At 35.7% G+C, this 18,336-nt stretch overlaps 1 protein-coding gene across 1 annotated transcript in view; it reads left to right on the top strand.

Annotated features, from left to right (window-relative positions):
- Positions 1-18,336, top strand: part of LOC108765041 (CD151 antigen) — a 122,599-nt gene that overhangs the window by 68,257 nt on the left and 36,006 nt on the right. The window contains exon 3 of the mRNA XM_018513532.1: positions 6,648-6,826. Within this exon, the coding sequence (XP_018369034.1) occupies positions 6,707-6,826 (120 nt within the window). The 5' untranslated portion in view covers positions 6,648-6,706. The remainder of the gene's footprint in view (positions 1-6,647; positions 6,827-18,336) is intronic.

Raw genomic sequence — 18,336 nt, 5'->3', positions numbered from 1 at the left:
CTCAAATAACAAAAATCGAATTTAATCGCTGAAGTTTATCGATTTGGATCGCGCTGCTTGACGGATGAAACTTTTGATCGGCTTTCATGAAATTTTTAGCCATGGACAATTCCTCACGTAATTTGTACTCCTTAACGAATTATATTTCCGGTCCGGCTGTAAATTTCCGAACCGTAAACCGTGGCGGGTGCACCGTCCATAAAAGATTCAGCTATGCCACCGCGGTCGTGACTTTACTCTCCGCGGGTGCCGTGAGTATCGCGCAGCTGTGCGACTTTTTATTCACACAGTCCATGTTCACCGTCGACCATTCATTTCTCGGACCATCAGCAAGGACCAGCCATTCGCCTCGGAAATGTTACTGCTACGCCCGAAGAATTCTCTCTCGCCTCTACTAGACGCGAACCTCTACCATCCGCAAATTTTGCTCTTTCATAGGATTCTTTTTTTTTTTCTGTCTCTGCAATTGCAACGATGGCTGTGAAATACTCGAGAATAAATAATAATAAATATTTCGACTTTGTTTTTCATTTTCAATGAACAACACGAGCATTAGTGAACGACGGATTGTCAAGTGAATATTGAACAAACGATTGTCGATATTTTACAAGCAAGTTAAGTTTTACATACGCATTAAGAGATTTATGAAGCCGTTTGCGAGCAGTTAATACTCTCAAATTGCAGCGCGATGCGTTATATTGTTGGATATTTAGTATAACTAAACGATGTTTGCTCATTAATTTCCAACAGAATCAATATTGACTTTCGTAATATACATCAGCTGCTAATGCCTGTCAAATATCTACTATATATTCATTACTAATGTATCAATACTTCTTCATGAAATATACACATTATCATTTCACCTATCAGAAAATATCAGAAAATAACACTGATTTTGCAAAATATTTGCATTTCATAAGAATGTATTACGATTTATTGAATCGCATTTGGATGCGTACGTATAATCAGGGAATTGAAACATTTCCATTATAACGGTATTATTATATTCGAAATATATGTATAAAATAAATTTTTAATTTAGGTAATTGAAAATACGTTGATTCTTCCATCTACAATTTCCATCAAATTTCCTATTTCGTCATATTCTAATCTTTTCAGCTTTTTATTTTCTCCAACTACATGTTGATATTGTGTACTGTATAATAATTGTTGATCATTAAATTTGCAACAGTAATTATAAAAAAAACATGAGATATCAAAACGATATTTGTACAACATGTTATTTACGATGCATGATTTAAAAGTACATATTAGTATTGAGTACGTTGACAAATAAGTTTGTTTGGTTCTGTTCGTTTATATATATTCTATATTTTTGTTAAAAATGAACAAAATTTAAATTTTAAAAAAGGTTTTGAAATCTCTATTTTCGAAAGGTTATACTATATTGTGTTTTTGAGTTTACGGAAGTTTGCTAATTTTTACACATAGAAAACTATGAAAAAAATAAAAGATTTTCTTTTCACTTTGGGCCTGTCCCAAAAAAATATGCAAAAATGTTCGATTGTCTAATGAGCAAAGCTTAACGTTTTCCCAAAATTTGTTTTCAAAAAATATTATACGATTTTTTATTACTGAGTGTTAGTGTAAAAAGCATTTCGAATTTGATTGCTCATAACTTCGTTAAAAATGATCATACCGCAATTAAAAAAATAGATTTTTAATACTGAAATTTTGCTCTAATGCTATTGAATAATATAATAGCTAATCCTTTTGAAAACAATATATGTAAAATGGTTTTATTCCACCCGAAAAAGACCGAGTGAATTTATTTACCAACCCAATATTTCCATTAAAAATGTAATTTATTTTTTCATATTCTGTCACGATCTATTCGTTCTACAAATTCCGTTTCAATATGACGCGTTTTTTTCTATTATTGCAATTTTGATGGCTAATAGCTGTTTATTATATTATTTTTAGAATCAATGTGTGTTCAATATTCGTTCATATTTCTAAAATAACAAGACATTATGATAACATTCTATATCGAAAATTTTCGGTTTACCTAATTTATTCCGTGAACGAATATATTAACACCCCTATTGGCAAAGATAACATTATGATAGTTACAATCTTAAAGTATAGGTATATATTATATATATATGTAGGTATAATACAACCGCTTGAGCAATGAACGGTGTATTTTTCGTAGCCGCGATATTTTTTTTTTTTTGCGCTAGCGAGCGAAGTATGTGTTTTCCGACGTGAAAAGCCGCGAAGTTGTTTACACTGTTGTCCTGATTCACGTCTGTATTTTCTGCGGAAAGCATCGGGGATAATGGACGATATTTCCAGGGAACTTCGCAACCCCATACCCCTCTCATCGGAGTAACGACGCGAACAGCGAAATTTCCATAGCGCGAATTAATGCGCTCCTCTGAACCGGAAGTGGATAACGAATCTGTTAAAATTGCGCTGGCTACTCCTAGCTGGAGCGCGTACTTGGTACCTACGTCGATTTAATCGTTTTTATGCGCGATCAATGATCATCGTGTTGCTCGAGAAGATGGTATAATAGTATCGATAACGACAGGTAGGATTCTGCAATAACGAGCATATCTGCGAGAAAATCGAAATAAAACGTGATAGCAGCGGAAATTCGAGATAAACATTACATCATTTGCACGGAATTCAACGCTGTACATTAATTTAACCGATTAAATTAACATCATCAATCAGAATTCATTTTGCTTGATTATCACAAAATGTACGTATATGTACGTTTCTCGGTGAATCGATAACGGCAATTTGCATATTTACGTATTCCTGTGCGCCGCTTTTTTGAAAATTGGCTATCTGCGCATTCAAGTTAAATTGCGCGTTTTCGTAATATACGATATTGCGTAAAGAAATATATATATTATATCCCTCTCCAAAAGGTACATATTATTTGCTAAAATATTATATATATCACCGATACTTCATTTAATTGGGGATACGTTTGAGTGTTGTAATTGAGCGGGTAGGACAACTGACAAACTTTAGGAGGTCAATAGTTGCGGTGCATCGAACCTGCGACTAAAAGCTTTGACCTTGCATTCGGCGGAGAGAAAAATTTATTCGTACACACGTCGGAGAAGTTTTCTACTTGTGCACCTCAGAACAGCCTCGCCCACACGCAGGACGGGTCACACCCATTTAATTTCGCGGTTTCTCTTCTTTCATCTCTCCTTCTCAAGTTTCTTCGCCCGTCGCTGTAATCACCTCTGTCTTCCGCTCTCCATCCACCACCTACCAATCCCCGACGTGATCCGCGCGCATTGCTCCCTTCTGGTCCTCATTATACGCCATTTATCCTTCACGCTCTCATCGCTCTTATTGCCCGAGAAAGAGAGAGAGAGACGGCTCGAAACAAGAAAGAGGCAGTCGCTATTTTCCTCTGACGATCATGCACGATAATAGTTCTCGATTTTCATTAAATGATGCTTGATATAACAGTTTTGTAGAATTTATGAGGATGCAAATATTCTACCTGATGGCATAAAAATGTTCTATATTTTCCTTCCACATCTTAATATTATTTCATTTAAATGTATTAATTTAAAATTCCGAGGAGACTTGATTAATGTTTCGAGAAAATGCATGTATACTTAGCTAGAAAGTCTATAAAAAGACTTGTTTTCCACTACACAAGATTTTTATTCTTCTTTTATACTGTTTAGAAGATTTCTTGTACACAACGTGTGTGTCGATCGAGAAGATCGAGTGGTTGCTATGTATTTTCGTTCGATATACAAGTCACGTACGAAAAGGAGTTGTGACCACAACAAATGCAATTTTCCTCCGCCGAATTGCAATCTTGCACTGAATCGAAATTCACAGAACAGTGCGACGCTATAATCAAACGACGAATTAATATTCCTTTACAATAACCTAACATCAAGTTCCGATAAAAATTGGAGAGTTATAATATGCAGTAATAAGCATATTTAAATGAGGGGATAATGCGATAAATAGATTACTAAATTATATAGGGGAAAGTTGCTGAATGCGTTATACCGGTCGCATAAATTGTACTTCATCAATATTTTATATTTTTTCTTAATATAAGCAATTTAGTGCCGAGTGACAAAAATATGAAAAATATGAAATAAATGAAAAGTGCATAACATTTAACAGTTACATCCTGTTTTGTGCGTGCTAAACAACACTTAAAAAATCAGGTTCAAGCGATGTTATTTGAATTTTTGATCAATTATAGAGTTGATCATATTGTCATACAATTTTATTCTGAATTTTTATTTTTCATAAAACAAGATTTATTGCATAATATGATTTATTATATTTATTGTATATACATATTTGCAATTATTATAAAAATTAAATCGATGTTTTTAGAAAATCTATCAGGTTTTCTAAATCGTATCATATCACATTTTATTACAATAAATATACTGATAATAGTAAAATTAATTGATATGAATAAAAATATGTCAGTTGCAATTCAAAAATAAATTCAAATCGGTTTTACTTCGGCGTTTATTATTGTTCTTTATCAATTTCTATATATTTGATCTTTTTCTTTGATAAATGTTTACTAAAATAAGTATTAATGTTACTTTGATGATCTCTCATTATTTTTATTAATAAATTCGATACTTTCAAAGATAATATGGTTTAATAGACCCACGATCAGTTGCCAAAATCGTATCTTTATTACAATATGTTGTGAAAAGACTCGTAATAAATAAATTTATTATTGGTGAAATAAGTACATGAATATCAAGCTACAATTTCCAACGTTTATTTGCATACAAATCAGATATCAAATAAGAAATATAATAAAAAATAAGTTAAGTGATACGCATTCGGTAACTCTCCCCTATAAATTACCAGGTTATTAGATATCAAGTTCTATCATCTAGAATGCAGATATTTAACGACGTCGTTTCGACATGTTCAACTTTATCTCGCTGCTTTTTCAATGCGGGTATAATCGTTACACGTGCAAAGAACTGAAATATCCCATGCAATCTGTCGTGTCAGCTTTTCGTGCAGCAAAATACTTGGCGTTCTCTTGCATTCTTACATGGAATGCGACTCGCGTATGCATACGAAAGAATCGCGGAAAGGATGGCAAGGGGAAGAGCGGAGATAGAAGATGCGATGCATTAGAGCGTAGGTGGGCCTTCACATTTCTTGGCAACGTAAAACGACATTATGTGCCAAATCCAAGGTTGGCTCCATTGGATATGACTGAGGCTCTCTTTTTTACTTTACTATTTCGCCATTTGTACTATAATTCAAGTGACTGCTAATATCGAGAGAGAAAAAGGTTTATTCTCTCTTTTGGTTGGTAAACAGATTTAATAAATCTGAAAAAAATTGCATGAATCGTTTATTTTGAGAATATCGCAACAATCTTCAAGAATCCACCTGAAGTTAACACATCGCTCGTGTAAGTAAAGCTATTCATATAACGGAAAAGTAGGTGACGGGTGGTTCCTTATGGCTAACTCTGATCCCTTAGATCAAAATCTATGAATCGTCTTTGCTTGGGCTCGTGCCAACGTGCACTGCTTTCGCTTCGAACCGACGCGAAAATTACTCTCTCGATACTCGATCAAAATGTCCTACGTCGCCGATCATACCTTCTTATCTGCGCCGATATACGCTACACACATACATACTCGTATGTATCTGACGGGGGCCCATCGAGTACGCGATTATCGAATTACGTCAATTTTCCGATACCTTTGCCAGCATCCGCGACATAACGACGGCAAGCGGAGCATTCCTCGCTCTTCTGAATTTCTAACGAGATTAAACTTAACTCGCTCCTTCGCAGAGGAAGAAGCGCTTTAACGTCTGTCGTCTAAAGGTGAGAGTTGCTTTCGAGGAAACGTTTTCCGAATGCAATTCCGGCGCGCACTATAAATTGCCTGAACAAGAAATCTTTTCTCCGTTTTTGTTAACTGTCACGTCTGCAGACAGTGACATGCGAATCTATATGATCAAATATTATATCTCTTTATTGCTGAAAAGCATATTTCACGAGAATAGATATGAAAATTTTTGAACGATTTTGAATTTTTGAAGATTTTTTGAAGATCAAGATCAAAGAGATGATTTTTCGATACGTTAATACATCTTACAGTAGAACTTTTCGAACCACTGTTGATCCACGACAACCGTGAAGTCGCACTGATGTTGTTCCGACAAAGTTTACATCGAACTGGAACAAGAAGAGCTTTAAGTTCATCCATTGTCCAAGTGAATATAAGCAAGCAGTAACGAAGATTCCGACATTGAAACTAAAGCTCGTTGATTACTTTCTTGGGCAATAAACGGTCGAAAACTTGTCGATTACTTTCTTAAACGCTTCCTTAGGCAGTCGTAAACTGTTTCTTTATTTTTATTTTATCTCATGCTGCGTAAAAGTAACCTTTCCTCGCGAAAGTTTCTTAGCTGTATCACTACTTAACGCCTTATATTTTTTTAAATTACTTTTTAAGGACATACATTTTTTTCATAATACTTATTTAATTGCATGCATCACATATATATTTAATGCAAAACCTGAGTCCATTTTCATCTTATCTCAGAAACTTTTTGTCTATCTCTTAAGACGAATTTTTCTCTTTTCTTCTTTGACATTTTGTGTCATTTCTGTTTTACAGCAACGGCAACCAGGTGACAACGAGGACTGTGACGCACGCAGCCCAACAATCGACTGAAAATGGCCAAAAGCGCTGAGAGATTACCCGGTACTTCTACCAGACTTAGGACCAGGGATGACGGCTGCTGTTCCGTGAATTTCTTGAAATACGTTCTTCACATTTACAACGTGGTGCTGTTTGTACGTATCATCCATTTATTCCGGCACCCGTGCGCGAAAGAAAAGAATATTTTATTTCGGACACACACACATCTACGCAGGAACGCACGTTAACACAGATGAAAGACACGACCGTGAAATCCACTGTCCTTCTTCACGAGAGAATCTCTCCTATCTCTCTTATCCAACGGTCTTCTTCGCACTTTCCGACGAAGTTACTTTAATCCAAGTCTCGTTTTTCCAACCGGTTTATATAGTCGTAGACTTTCCGTCGCGAGACGTGAAATCACTCGACGAGCGAAGCACCGAAGCGTTCATTTTTCCTAACTTTTTACTTTCAATAGCTTATGATCTGAAACTTAGTAAAGCTGATGTCATCAATCAAAAAAAGCAATGTCAATTTTATTAAATTTTAAGGGTTATTAATAGCATATCATGTGAAGTTTTCGTAAAATTAGATGGTTATTAATTGAAGGAATTATTACGAAGTACATCGAGTATTAATGTAGGAATAACGGAACAGCCGAGATATTCTCTTACGTAACCTTTGATATTCAATATCTTAATTGGGTTACTGCGTCAGTACTTAACAATTAAAGAATGCATCTCTCAAAGGAAATACGGATAGAACGGCAGAATGTCCCATACATAGCGCTATGCTGGTGAACACTAAAGTGATTGAAACAAGACGAAAAAATGCGCCATTATTCAGCAATTATTCTCATCTGTCTTCCGCTTTCGCAATTTCTGGGAGATTAAAGCGGTGCGAACGGGATTGCTCATTGTCGTGGGGCTCACATTTATCGTAAAGACGAGCCGTTCTCGGAGCTCCATCGTCACTTGACCGGATGTCCGGCTAGTTTTGCAATCACAACATTTGATATAAAACTGATGAGTGCACGGTTATCTGCCTTTAATTGTTATCGCGAATACCACGCGTGCTTCTAGCGTGAGTTAAATTAATAGATGGGAGAGAAGAAAGAGAAAATAGGAGAGAGAGAGAAGAAAGGAGGATGAGAATAGAGGAGAAAATCATCGCGCATGGGAGGACGTTTGAAACGAACGTTTCTTTGATCGAGTGCGTGCTCTCGATCCTATAAGAGAACTTTATTGTACGTGGGACAGAGAGAGGCTCGAAGGATTAAAGTGCAACGAAAGAAATAATCTCTCGGACCCCGGCGTTCGCCGTAACAGCTCACGCGGGCAAATAATTGGAGCACGGAAGAGCGGATATTGCGCCGGAAGAACAGCGTTTCGCATTAATCGAAAGGGAAGCTTCACGCTCGTACGCGGCTAATTACATAATAATCTCGTGTACGTGGATAATCGTACAATACAACGGATCCTGCGAGTCATTAATCTTGTATAGTAAATTAACGTTGATCATTCTGACGAAGGTGTATCATGTTATACAGAGTGTACTCGAAAAATAGTAGCTCTAGATTGCTGCGGGGTTATAAGCGCATAAGATGCAAGAGACGCTCGCTCGGATTACTAGAGGGGGGGTTAAGAGATTCCTTATTTTTTGAAAATGCAACACCTCCGAGCGATCCTCTTTCCTTTTACTCCTCCTCCTCCTCTCTCTCTCTCTCTCCTACATTCTCGATATTATAAAAAAAGAGGTATATATATTATATATACCGACATCGACGCTCGCACGAGGTGATACATGGCATAAAATGCTAATAAAGTCCTCGTCGTAAAGTGCAGACACCTTGTATGTTGTCTGGAATACAAGCACGCGAGCAACGTTGTGGCAAAAACGAAGCACTTTAAAGTATCGAAAGAAAAAAAAAAAGAAAGAAAAAAGGGCAGAATGAGGGAAAATCGATCGGTGGTCCACACCTACCGGCTTTATAATTTCGGTCCTAAACGTCGGCACCTCGTTAAAAAGCGTGATGCCGATGGATGATTTTGTGATTAAATAGATGAGGTTCTCGAGACCGATCGACGAGATTGCGGTTCGACGAGATTCGTCGTCGTCTTCTCTTTTTTTTCAAAACTTCGTTCGCCAAAATCATTTTACTTTCTGACGATACTCGCCGTCGAATCTTAGTCGTCGGAATGTCGGAACTTTTAATGAAGATCGTTATCTTCTAATTAAAAGTGGTCTGCAAATCTCGTGCTCTGCCGATTTCTAAAAAAAAAAAGATAGACTGTGACTCTCCAGGAAAGATGGAACTTTTGACGCTATATTCCTACTTATGGAAAAGGTTCGGCACAAATCCGAACATTTCTAAACCTAACTCTGAAACTTTGCAGAAATAAAATACGTGCAAATCTAATCGCTTAGCAATTTTCTGTTTTGGTTGATATACAATTGGAAAATATTCCTTTAAAGAAAATCTCATTTTCTATATTTTGGAAACTAAGAGAACTATAACTATTAAAAAGTGTTAAATATAACCGTTTACGATTTTGTCATAACTGACCTGTGTCGATACGATAAGAAATTTTTTAAATTTTATTTATATTTTTCTTATAATCACTTTAATCTAAAATAATTTTATAATTTAATAACTGAGTAACCAAATAAAGTGTCTCGCTAATTATTTGTAATCATGTACGAATTGGAGATTATAATTTTTCGAAACGCGTGAAATTAATCCTTAATGTCTGAAAATAGAAATTAGAAAGTAAACATCGGAAAATAAACATTGAAAAATACAACAATACAAATAATATATATTCGAGATAAATAATGTTACAAGTTATTTGATTTAATTCTATTGTATGATACAAACAATATAATAAAGTAACATTCTACATGAATTAAAACATGAGATAATTTTCATAACACCCAAATTAATGTTTATTTTTCCGAGTGTGTTTACTACATAACTATACTAAATGATTAAAGAAATGGTAGAAAAATATTAAAATAATTTTTTAATCTCGTATTGTTCTAGACCATGAGAAATACGTAATATAGATAAAAATTTAACAGTTACATCCTGTTTTGTGCATGTTAATAATACGTAAAAAATTTAGTATAATTGATGTTAATTTTTGACGAGATTTTTGATTTATGTAACTTATATATAATAATATAATCGTGCAATTTTATTCTAAATTTTTATATTTTCATATAAAAGAAGGTTTATTTTATTAAATTTATAATATTACTGTAATATTTTAATCTACAATATCATTATAATGTTTACATTAGTAGAGTATTTTACATTAATTACATATTGCATATACATATTTGCAATTATTATACAGATTAAATCGACATTTTTTTAAATCTATCAAGTTTTTTAAGTTCAGTACAAATTTTATTACAATAAATGATATTAATATAAAACTGATAATTGGTAATAGTAAAATTAATAATTGATATAAAAATGACATATAAAAATAGCATATAAATAAATTAATTTTATTAGCTTTTTTATGCAAGCAGTAAAGTCGATAGTTTGTGTTATATTGATCACTCAATACCAACTTGTATCAAAACGCGAATGTATGACTCTCAGCATGCCATCGATGCGCATTCCTCGCTTTCGCTAGCGCTTGTGCATCAACGTAAGTCGTGTGGAATATGCTGCCTTAAACGTCTGCTCGTAATAAGGCTCAATAATGCGGGCATAATGTAACAATAACCTGCTTCGAACAATGTTGCCGGCGCAACAATACCGTCCGCTTAACACGTGCGTTTACGCCCATTGATTTCATTCAGAGAAGTGTAGCCAGTGCCAGACCAAAGTCAGTAAATTCAATGTTACCGCCGTCGATGCACCATAAGTGCGTAATTACAGAAATCCTTGCACTGCACTTCAGAGAAATCGAGACAGCGAGAAATGATTTTATTCCAATTTAACAGCGCGGAAGCGTAACCGCGCACGTTTACAAACTGAATTTAGTAGGAAATGTAATTTCTCTCCCGGAAGATACCGCTTCAATATTTGTCATTGTGTGCATATGTACATACGTGCTTCTGGATATTGAAAAGTTAATAGTTATTTTTTAAAAGTATAACTCGCGTTTATTATTTTTCTAATTTTTGTTATATCGCGACAACATAGACAATTATTTAATATTATAATATTATTTCGGATTTTCTAACAGCGAATTAGTTTGAATTTGAATCAAATCGAATCACAGTAGATTCGATTTATTTTCGAATCTGGGAGATTCGAAACAGAGTTTGACGCGAATATGATTAATTTTTTTAACATAATTTTTTTTTAGCTTTTAATGTAAATCCATGAAAATTTGATTCAAATTCGTTTCGTTTTCGAATCTCGAAAAAGGATTCGATTCGATGTAAAAATTTCAAATTTGATTCGATTTGATTGGAGTTTATAAATGCCTGATTCGCCCACTTCTATTTTCCAGATTAAGCTCTTGGAGAGCTAGCTCATATTCTTAAATTTATATTGCATACAAAAATTTATAATATATATAACATACATTATAGTATCTTTGTATGCGATATTTTTAAGTATTGCGCGCTTTTATCAAGATATAACTCCATGTTGAAAAAACTTTAACATACATATGTTGCAATATTTGAATTAAAACTCTTGCTTGGCACGAAGAAAGACGCATCGACTCTTCACCGATTTTTTCCCTGAATATAGTAAAAAGAGGTAATTCCTGCTATTTTTTGTTCCTTCATTCATTAACAAGTAATAATTACACTACGTATGAAAAGGCTCTCTTTCTCTCTTTTTTCCTTTTAATTTGCACATGTACTCGATGTTGACGAATGATTCAATACTCAAGAAGAGTCAGAAAGTTAAATTTAAATAAGAATAAATAAGACTACACACACCCACACACAGACACAATGTAAAGTTTAAGCGTTTTCCTGCGCTTCGCAAACTTTTAATAAAGTATAGGAAAATAACATTCGCGTAAATTCGCGTTCGAAAAAGTTTGCTTGCAGATGCTTAATCTTACTTGCGTCACATAGTACATTTTACCATAAATCGCTGCATGCATTATCTCGTTTTTCATTCTCGTTTTTTTTATTTATTTTTTTTTTTAGCAAGATGCTTCCTCTTTCGACATCATTCACAAATGCTCTTTGAAAATGAAGATCTAAGTCATTTATAATGCGAATTCGTATGGGATTGTATTAAATCCGCGCATGAGTAATAATGCAGCAGCCTTGTGTGTGTGTGTGCCAGGAAATTCCCGCGGGGAATTGGGATACTCTCAGCTCAGAATGGCTTAATTGTAATAATTAACCATATCGCCGACGGGGTTGCTAATTACTGACTAATAAGTACCCATGGTACTCAAATGAAGCGTTCGCTTGGCTCTCTTGTCACAATTTCTCTTACTCAGCCTTACTGTCGCGCTCTAATTTAATTGACAGCTTTTAGAGAAATGTGAAAGGCAGATTTTTACGCAGTCAAATAAAATAATGTTTAACGTAAGCTCTCAATATACTAATTATTAATTAATTAATTTTTATTTTGCGAAGTACGTTCTCAATACGTTATTTGTGAAATTTATCAATTTTCATCGATAATGTCAATTTCCATGAATTACTCATACTAATTTAGAGTAAAACTGCAAACGCGTAATTAATTACGCGTAAAAGGTTCTCGTTGATAGGAATAATAATGTTTAGAGACGTAGCGCGTCCCACGAGATTAGATTCCTCACTTAAGAGCGACACTCAAATCTCAAGCGAGCGGAATCCACGGGATCGTTCGCACCTGTGCTCGCGAAGCTTCTCCATTATCTTCTTGTTCTCGTACCGTCGACGAATGTAGAATCGCACGAATTACCCACTTTGATCGTCAATTATGCCCGCGATTCCACCGTAGTCGAGTCTCGGGCCTGCGGGCGACGCGACGCGACGAGACGAGACGGGACGAGGCGAGACCGAGCGGCGCATTCCCAGGAGGTGGTGCGTGCGTTCCCAGGAGCGCTTCGTCGGATGCGTGTGCGACGCACATACCGGCGCGCACATATCAACACCGATAGAATGCAATCGGTACGCTGTTCGCGGTTTGTCGGCCGATGGTGTCGGTGGCGAACATGCCGCGCGACGCAGCGCGGGACCGAAATCCCTTTCTCGTGGAAGAGGAATCGTGGGCTGAATTATTTCGCGTCCTACAGCCACTTCGCACGCTTAATTAGTTCAGCCGTCGCGTCATGTAACGTGCGGCGAATAAACACCACTTCTACGTTATTCGATCCATCCGAACGGACATCGATTCTTTCGATTAAACGCGATACGTGTGTGCAAGGGATGACTGTGAATGGGTGGACACGCGGAATAAAGAGTACACAATAACAAAGCGATGACAATTATTTTTGCATTGTAAATGTATCGTTCCGAAATGTTATTTTTTTCATGTTGTATCTCAAAAAGAGGTATTTTGCAATGCGTAAACATAAATATAAATTTCGCGACGAATATTATTGAATTAATAATGACAATGCGTTTTAACGACTATCATATTTTGTACAAATATCATCAACTGCACAGGAAGATTATATTATATTAATATCGCAGCTTTGTTAAACATATTGTAGTAAACATATATTATATTTATGTCATACATAATCATTTCCTTTCGTTATTCCACTCGTAGAATATGTACAATATAAAAACATTTTTACCTTAATTTTGAGTATCACGGGAAAACTGCGTAATGTTTAAAGTATGAATTTTTAAATCCTCCGTAACCGACAATAGTACGGTCTACTTAATTATAAATCTCTTTGTCAAGAATGTCAAACATTTCAATTTTCTTTACGTCTGTTAATTTAGATCATTCTTATTAAAATACGTTGTATTCATTCTTTTCTTTTTTATACGAATTATATCATTTTGATTTCTTCGCGGAAAAAAATAACTGTGGTGAAATGTCGAAAAATTTAACTAAATACAGATCTGAAAATAATTTTGTTGGACTATTAAAATGATACGTAAAATGATGCTCAAAAATTGATTGCTAGAGCATCTAAACTTTCTACAGTATTGCTCAACATGCTTGCGATTTCTATGTAATTATTTTGATAATTCAATCAAATTATTTTCAGATCTGTATCTAGCTAAATTTTTTCAATACTTAAACTAAATCGTTCTTTCCGCGTTGAAATAAACTATAGTAATATAAATTAAATGAGTCTTATAGCTGTAGTATATAATACTATTACTGATTACAGATTTTGGCGTAAATTCCAGAGGGTTAATTATAACAAATTTTTTGTGGAAATAATGTAGTGTACCAAATGTCGCTTGGCAGCGCTAGGTTATAGAACTTAATCTTTCGTGGAATCTTTCGCAGTAATCTTTCATCTCACGAAGACGACATGACATCGTCTCTATAAAGAGAGACATTCGGGGAAAGGGGATTAACCGGATTTCCGCGTTGTCCGTCCGCGTTGCGGGGCTAAGTACACCTCGCCGCTAAATACTCCCGAAAGAAAAGAGAGATGCCCGTGAGGCATCTCTCTTTCCTTAAAATCGGACGACGCGACGGCAAAAGCGGGCTAGATTACACGCGTAATTATTCTAATTTCGCCCTGGGATACAACGGCTCACCTCCTCCGGGTTTCCTCGCGAGGATTTACGTGCCTCCACGAGATTGGATCTTGGAATATTCCAGGCACCCGGCGGCTTAAGGCCAGTTTCACGCTCGCCATCGCGGAATAATAATCCAATGCGCCATGAAATGACGTCTCTAGATCGGATATCGGGAGGTGGCGGGAGAGTATTATAAATTGCTAAATGGTACCATCTCCAGTGATTTCAACATTTTTTAATAATCTGAATATCGAGCGTAGATTATCAGCGCGTACCGTATAAGCGATAGAATATACCGTATATTCTATCGTTTCTATATAATAACCAGTGATATATTATTATTTAATTAATTCATCGTACCATGGTAAAAAGAGCTACTCTCATTATTCGCGTAATAATTATTAACATCTATGCGAGCCGTTCGTCTCGATTGTGTCTCGCTCGTCTCTTCCGCTCTACAGAATTCCGTATTTCATTTCATTCGCTTTAACGCACATTCTCATTCGCTCCTTCGTTACACTTCGTTTATAAATATTCAGAGTACTGATTCATGTACTTGTTCACTCAATTCTCTCACATTGTTTTCCCCTGTTCTCTTCCACTTGCTATCATTCTCTCACACGCACGCTGAATCACAAAAAAGAAATTGCGGTAAAAATTCACTGTGGGAAACCGTGATAATTCCTGATCATTTTTCGGTTAAAGGTGCTGCGTTTAATGATAGCTGACGTTATAAATGACGTATATAGCTCGTTTCGTATCGCAGAACTGGCTTTTATCGGACTCGTGCGCGCGTAGGGGCGGCTGATTGGTCCTGACTATATAAATAAGGGGGCTGGCTATCTTCGACCGAAGATCTCCTCGGGTCTTATGTTAATGGATATCCACCTTCTTTCATACCCCAGCACGTATACGTACGTACGTATGTACGTACCAAGGCAAATCGTGGTGAGCTTTCTCGTCTAAGAGATTAAATGCCATCGTTGTTGCCGAAGCGAAATTTATCGGCCATTATCACAAGCCGAGTTTTAATCGAAGACGACTACTGGTTTACGGTAGATCAATAGATCCTTTATGCGATAAAGCGCCGGTCACGAAGCAAAGTAGCATAAAATACGGGATAGATGGAGGGTACGCGGAAACTGCCGTTTCCGCTCGACGCAGCAGCCGTACTTTATCGCTCCCAGGAGATTTCGCCGTTAATTCGAATTAAAGACGCTATAACGCAAAGTGATATTAACGTACGAAAGCAAACGCGGGATACGGGTGATATCATATATATATGTGTGTATATATACATATTTTAGTATTGGATCAGCCTTTTTTTAAGATTTGATTTTATATTTATAATTAGTGACTAATGCCCAATTTCTTCACCTCTAGATAACTTTGTCTAAGAGATATCTTCCAGAATACAATGGAGATATCTCCTGGATAAGATTATCCGTAACTTATCTGGAAGTGAAGAAATTGGGCATAAGAAAAGATATTTCTCATAAAAATTGAAACATTTTTTTAATATATATGGCTCAAAATATATTAGATCGGCCATTTTGTATTTTGAAAATCTAACTTCAAGTTTGTTGTCAATAGCTAGCAAAATGAGTACAAATTAAATTAGATTGACATAAAAATTCGTGTTTCAAAGTATATAGGTTGACACTTTAAGGAACTTTAATTATTTTAACTCTCTCATATTTTTCTTAAAAAACCAATTCTCGATTCAACTTAAAAATTTTTTGTGATTAATGCCATCGTAAGATATTATTTGGCACACAATTTAATTCCAAAATTGTGAGATCAAAAACAGACGAAAGACACTGATTTTGTGATCACCTTTTGCAGATGTAACATAAGGAAAAATAAATATATCGCTTCGTTGATTAAAAAATGACACTAAAAATTAGCACTTTTTTTTAGAAAATAAGGAGAAATTAATCTTAAAATCTTTAGGATTAATTTCTTTTTATTATTTAAAAATGAATTATTAGTATTGCTGCATTAACAGAAAAATGACACAAATGAAGAAACCAATATTTTTTATGTAATAAAAGGAAATCAATTTCTTTTCGTTATCTAAAAAGTGCCTATTTTTTACCTGTATCATTTTTTTTATCAACGCTGTGATATCTGTACTATATATAAGCCTTTATAATTCCATAATAGTTCATTTTTCCGTCATCCTCGCGCCAGAGTGACGTGCCAAGAGTTGGAAACTTTTGATTGTATCCACGCCTTGGCAATAAACCGAGCACTCGCTTTAGAAAGCATCTAATAAAGATAATAGCCCGTTTTCTCTCCGTATATATTTAACATCTAGCGCAACTGTCCAAGTCTCATACATTTACACGTGAATGATACGTTTTCATATATATAAAAGATATCGCTGAAGAGTTTTAATCATTTGGAATTGAATTGAAGAAGCTCGGTAAGGAATCGGATAAAAATAATGTTATAAATTATTAATTAATAATGGAGCCGTCGAGAAACACGTCGTGCATTGTATCTTGGCGCAGCGAGGATCTGGTTAGCATACAGAGCGACGACAATCCCGCGTATGTACCTACGTGCGTACGTACGAAGCCTCGAGGCGTCGATTATCATAAAGCTCTCTCCGTAAACGATTCTATTAAATTACATGCCGCGCACTTAGGTGCCCTTCGCTTTCGCGGTCTGAGAATCGCACGTTCTCAGCGTGCACGCAACGTCGAAAATGTTTATCATTACGCGCGGTGGCGGCGCTCTTAACTCGTTTCTCGTAAATCATACGAAGTTCTCTGTGCGCTCGCACACATACACACACATACGTAAGTACGTACGCACATCCTGGTGCCACAAGCGGTCGTAAAGAGGATGGGAGAGGCTGGAAGAAAGTGTACGGCAGGGCAGATGATATCTCTCGACGGCGGCGGCGACGGCGGCAACATCCGGACTGCATCTTTGAATAAGGTTGCCAGAGAATTATCGTGTCGTACGTAATCATTCCGGATCGTAATGTATACTTACGAATTCATGGTAGCATTTATGCGCGCACGCGATACGCGCAAATAGGAGAGAAAGAGAAAATGAAAAAATATATACGGAGGAAAGTTTATGGAGAACTATCGAGGCAATCCGTCGAGAAATATCCGGCAAGAGACGTACAACGGATAGAGCTCGCTTAAGAAACATGTGACAGTGAATATTACAACAAACTCGTGCCCCGATTATTTATGTGCTCTGCGGCTGAAAAGGGATTGCACATAAGGGAGGCTGGTGAATTTAAATTATGTAGGCGACGTCCTAGCAAAATGTCTCCTGCGGTAGAAACGGAAACATTCTTCAGATAATTTTTATTTTATTTGGATGTACATATATTATGACAAACTCGTGCTTCGATTATTTATGTGTCCTGCAGCTGAAAAGGGATTATACATACACAATATCGCTTATTTATTACACTAACGATGTAACTCGAAGAAACAAAATTTTCTAGTTTGAATATTTTCAGTCATTCAAATTTTATAATGCTACTTTATAATGTAATTTGGTGTAATGATTCAATCTACTAATTGTAGAGGGATAAACGTATCATTTTTTGCAGACAATTAAAAAATGACAATTTTTTTATTTATATCGTTATTTATAAATGAATGATATATAATAGGTATAAGAAATTTGGTAGATTTATACCAGCGGAAAAAAGTATACTATAACTTTTATTCAACTCAAGTATGAGATAAACGTACGGTCGTTCGAAATTCACGTAGATTTGGACACATGGTGCAGCCGCAAACGGAACCTAAAATTAGATGTAACCCCGACATACTTCAAGAAGATACGCAAGCAGAACGGTCCGAGATTACGTAAGTGCATATTCTAAAGCTGATTATGTCAGTCATAGTTGTTATGTCGAGCAACGTAATATGATTTAGATGGATAACTTAGTTTGCAGGTGTCTCTTGGTACACAAGACGAAGCAGGAGATATGCCGTGATATATCGGTTGAATACAAACATTTCAACGTTTGAACGAATAAAAAAATACGTACTTT

The sequence above is a fragment of the Trachymyrmex cornetzi genome, unplaced genomic scaffold (assembly GCF_001594075.2).
Source record: "Trachymyrmex cornetzi isolate Tcor2-1 unplaced genomic scaffold, Tcor1.1 scaffold47, whole genome shotgun sequence".
NCBI lineage: Eukaryota > Metazoa > Arthropoda > Insecta > Hymenoptera > Formicidae > Trachymyrmex > Trachymyrmex cornetzi.
The sequence above is the reverse complement of the archived record's forward strand: the minus strand, read 5'-3'. Positions and strand labels throughout refer to the sequence as shown.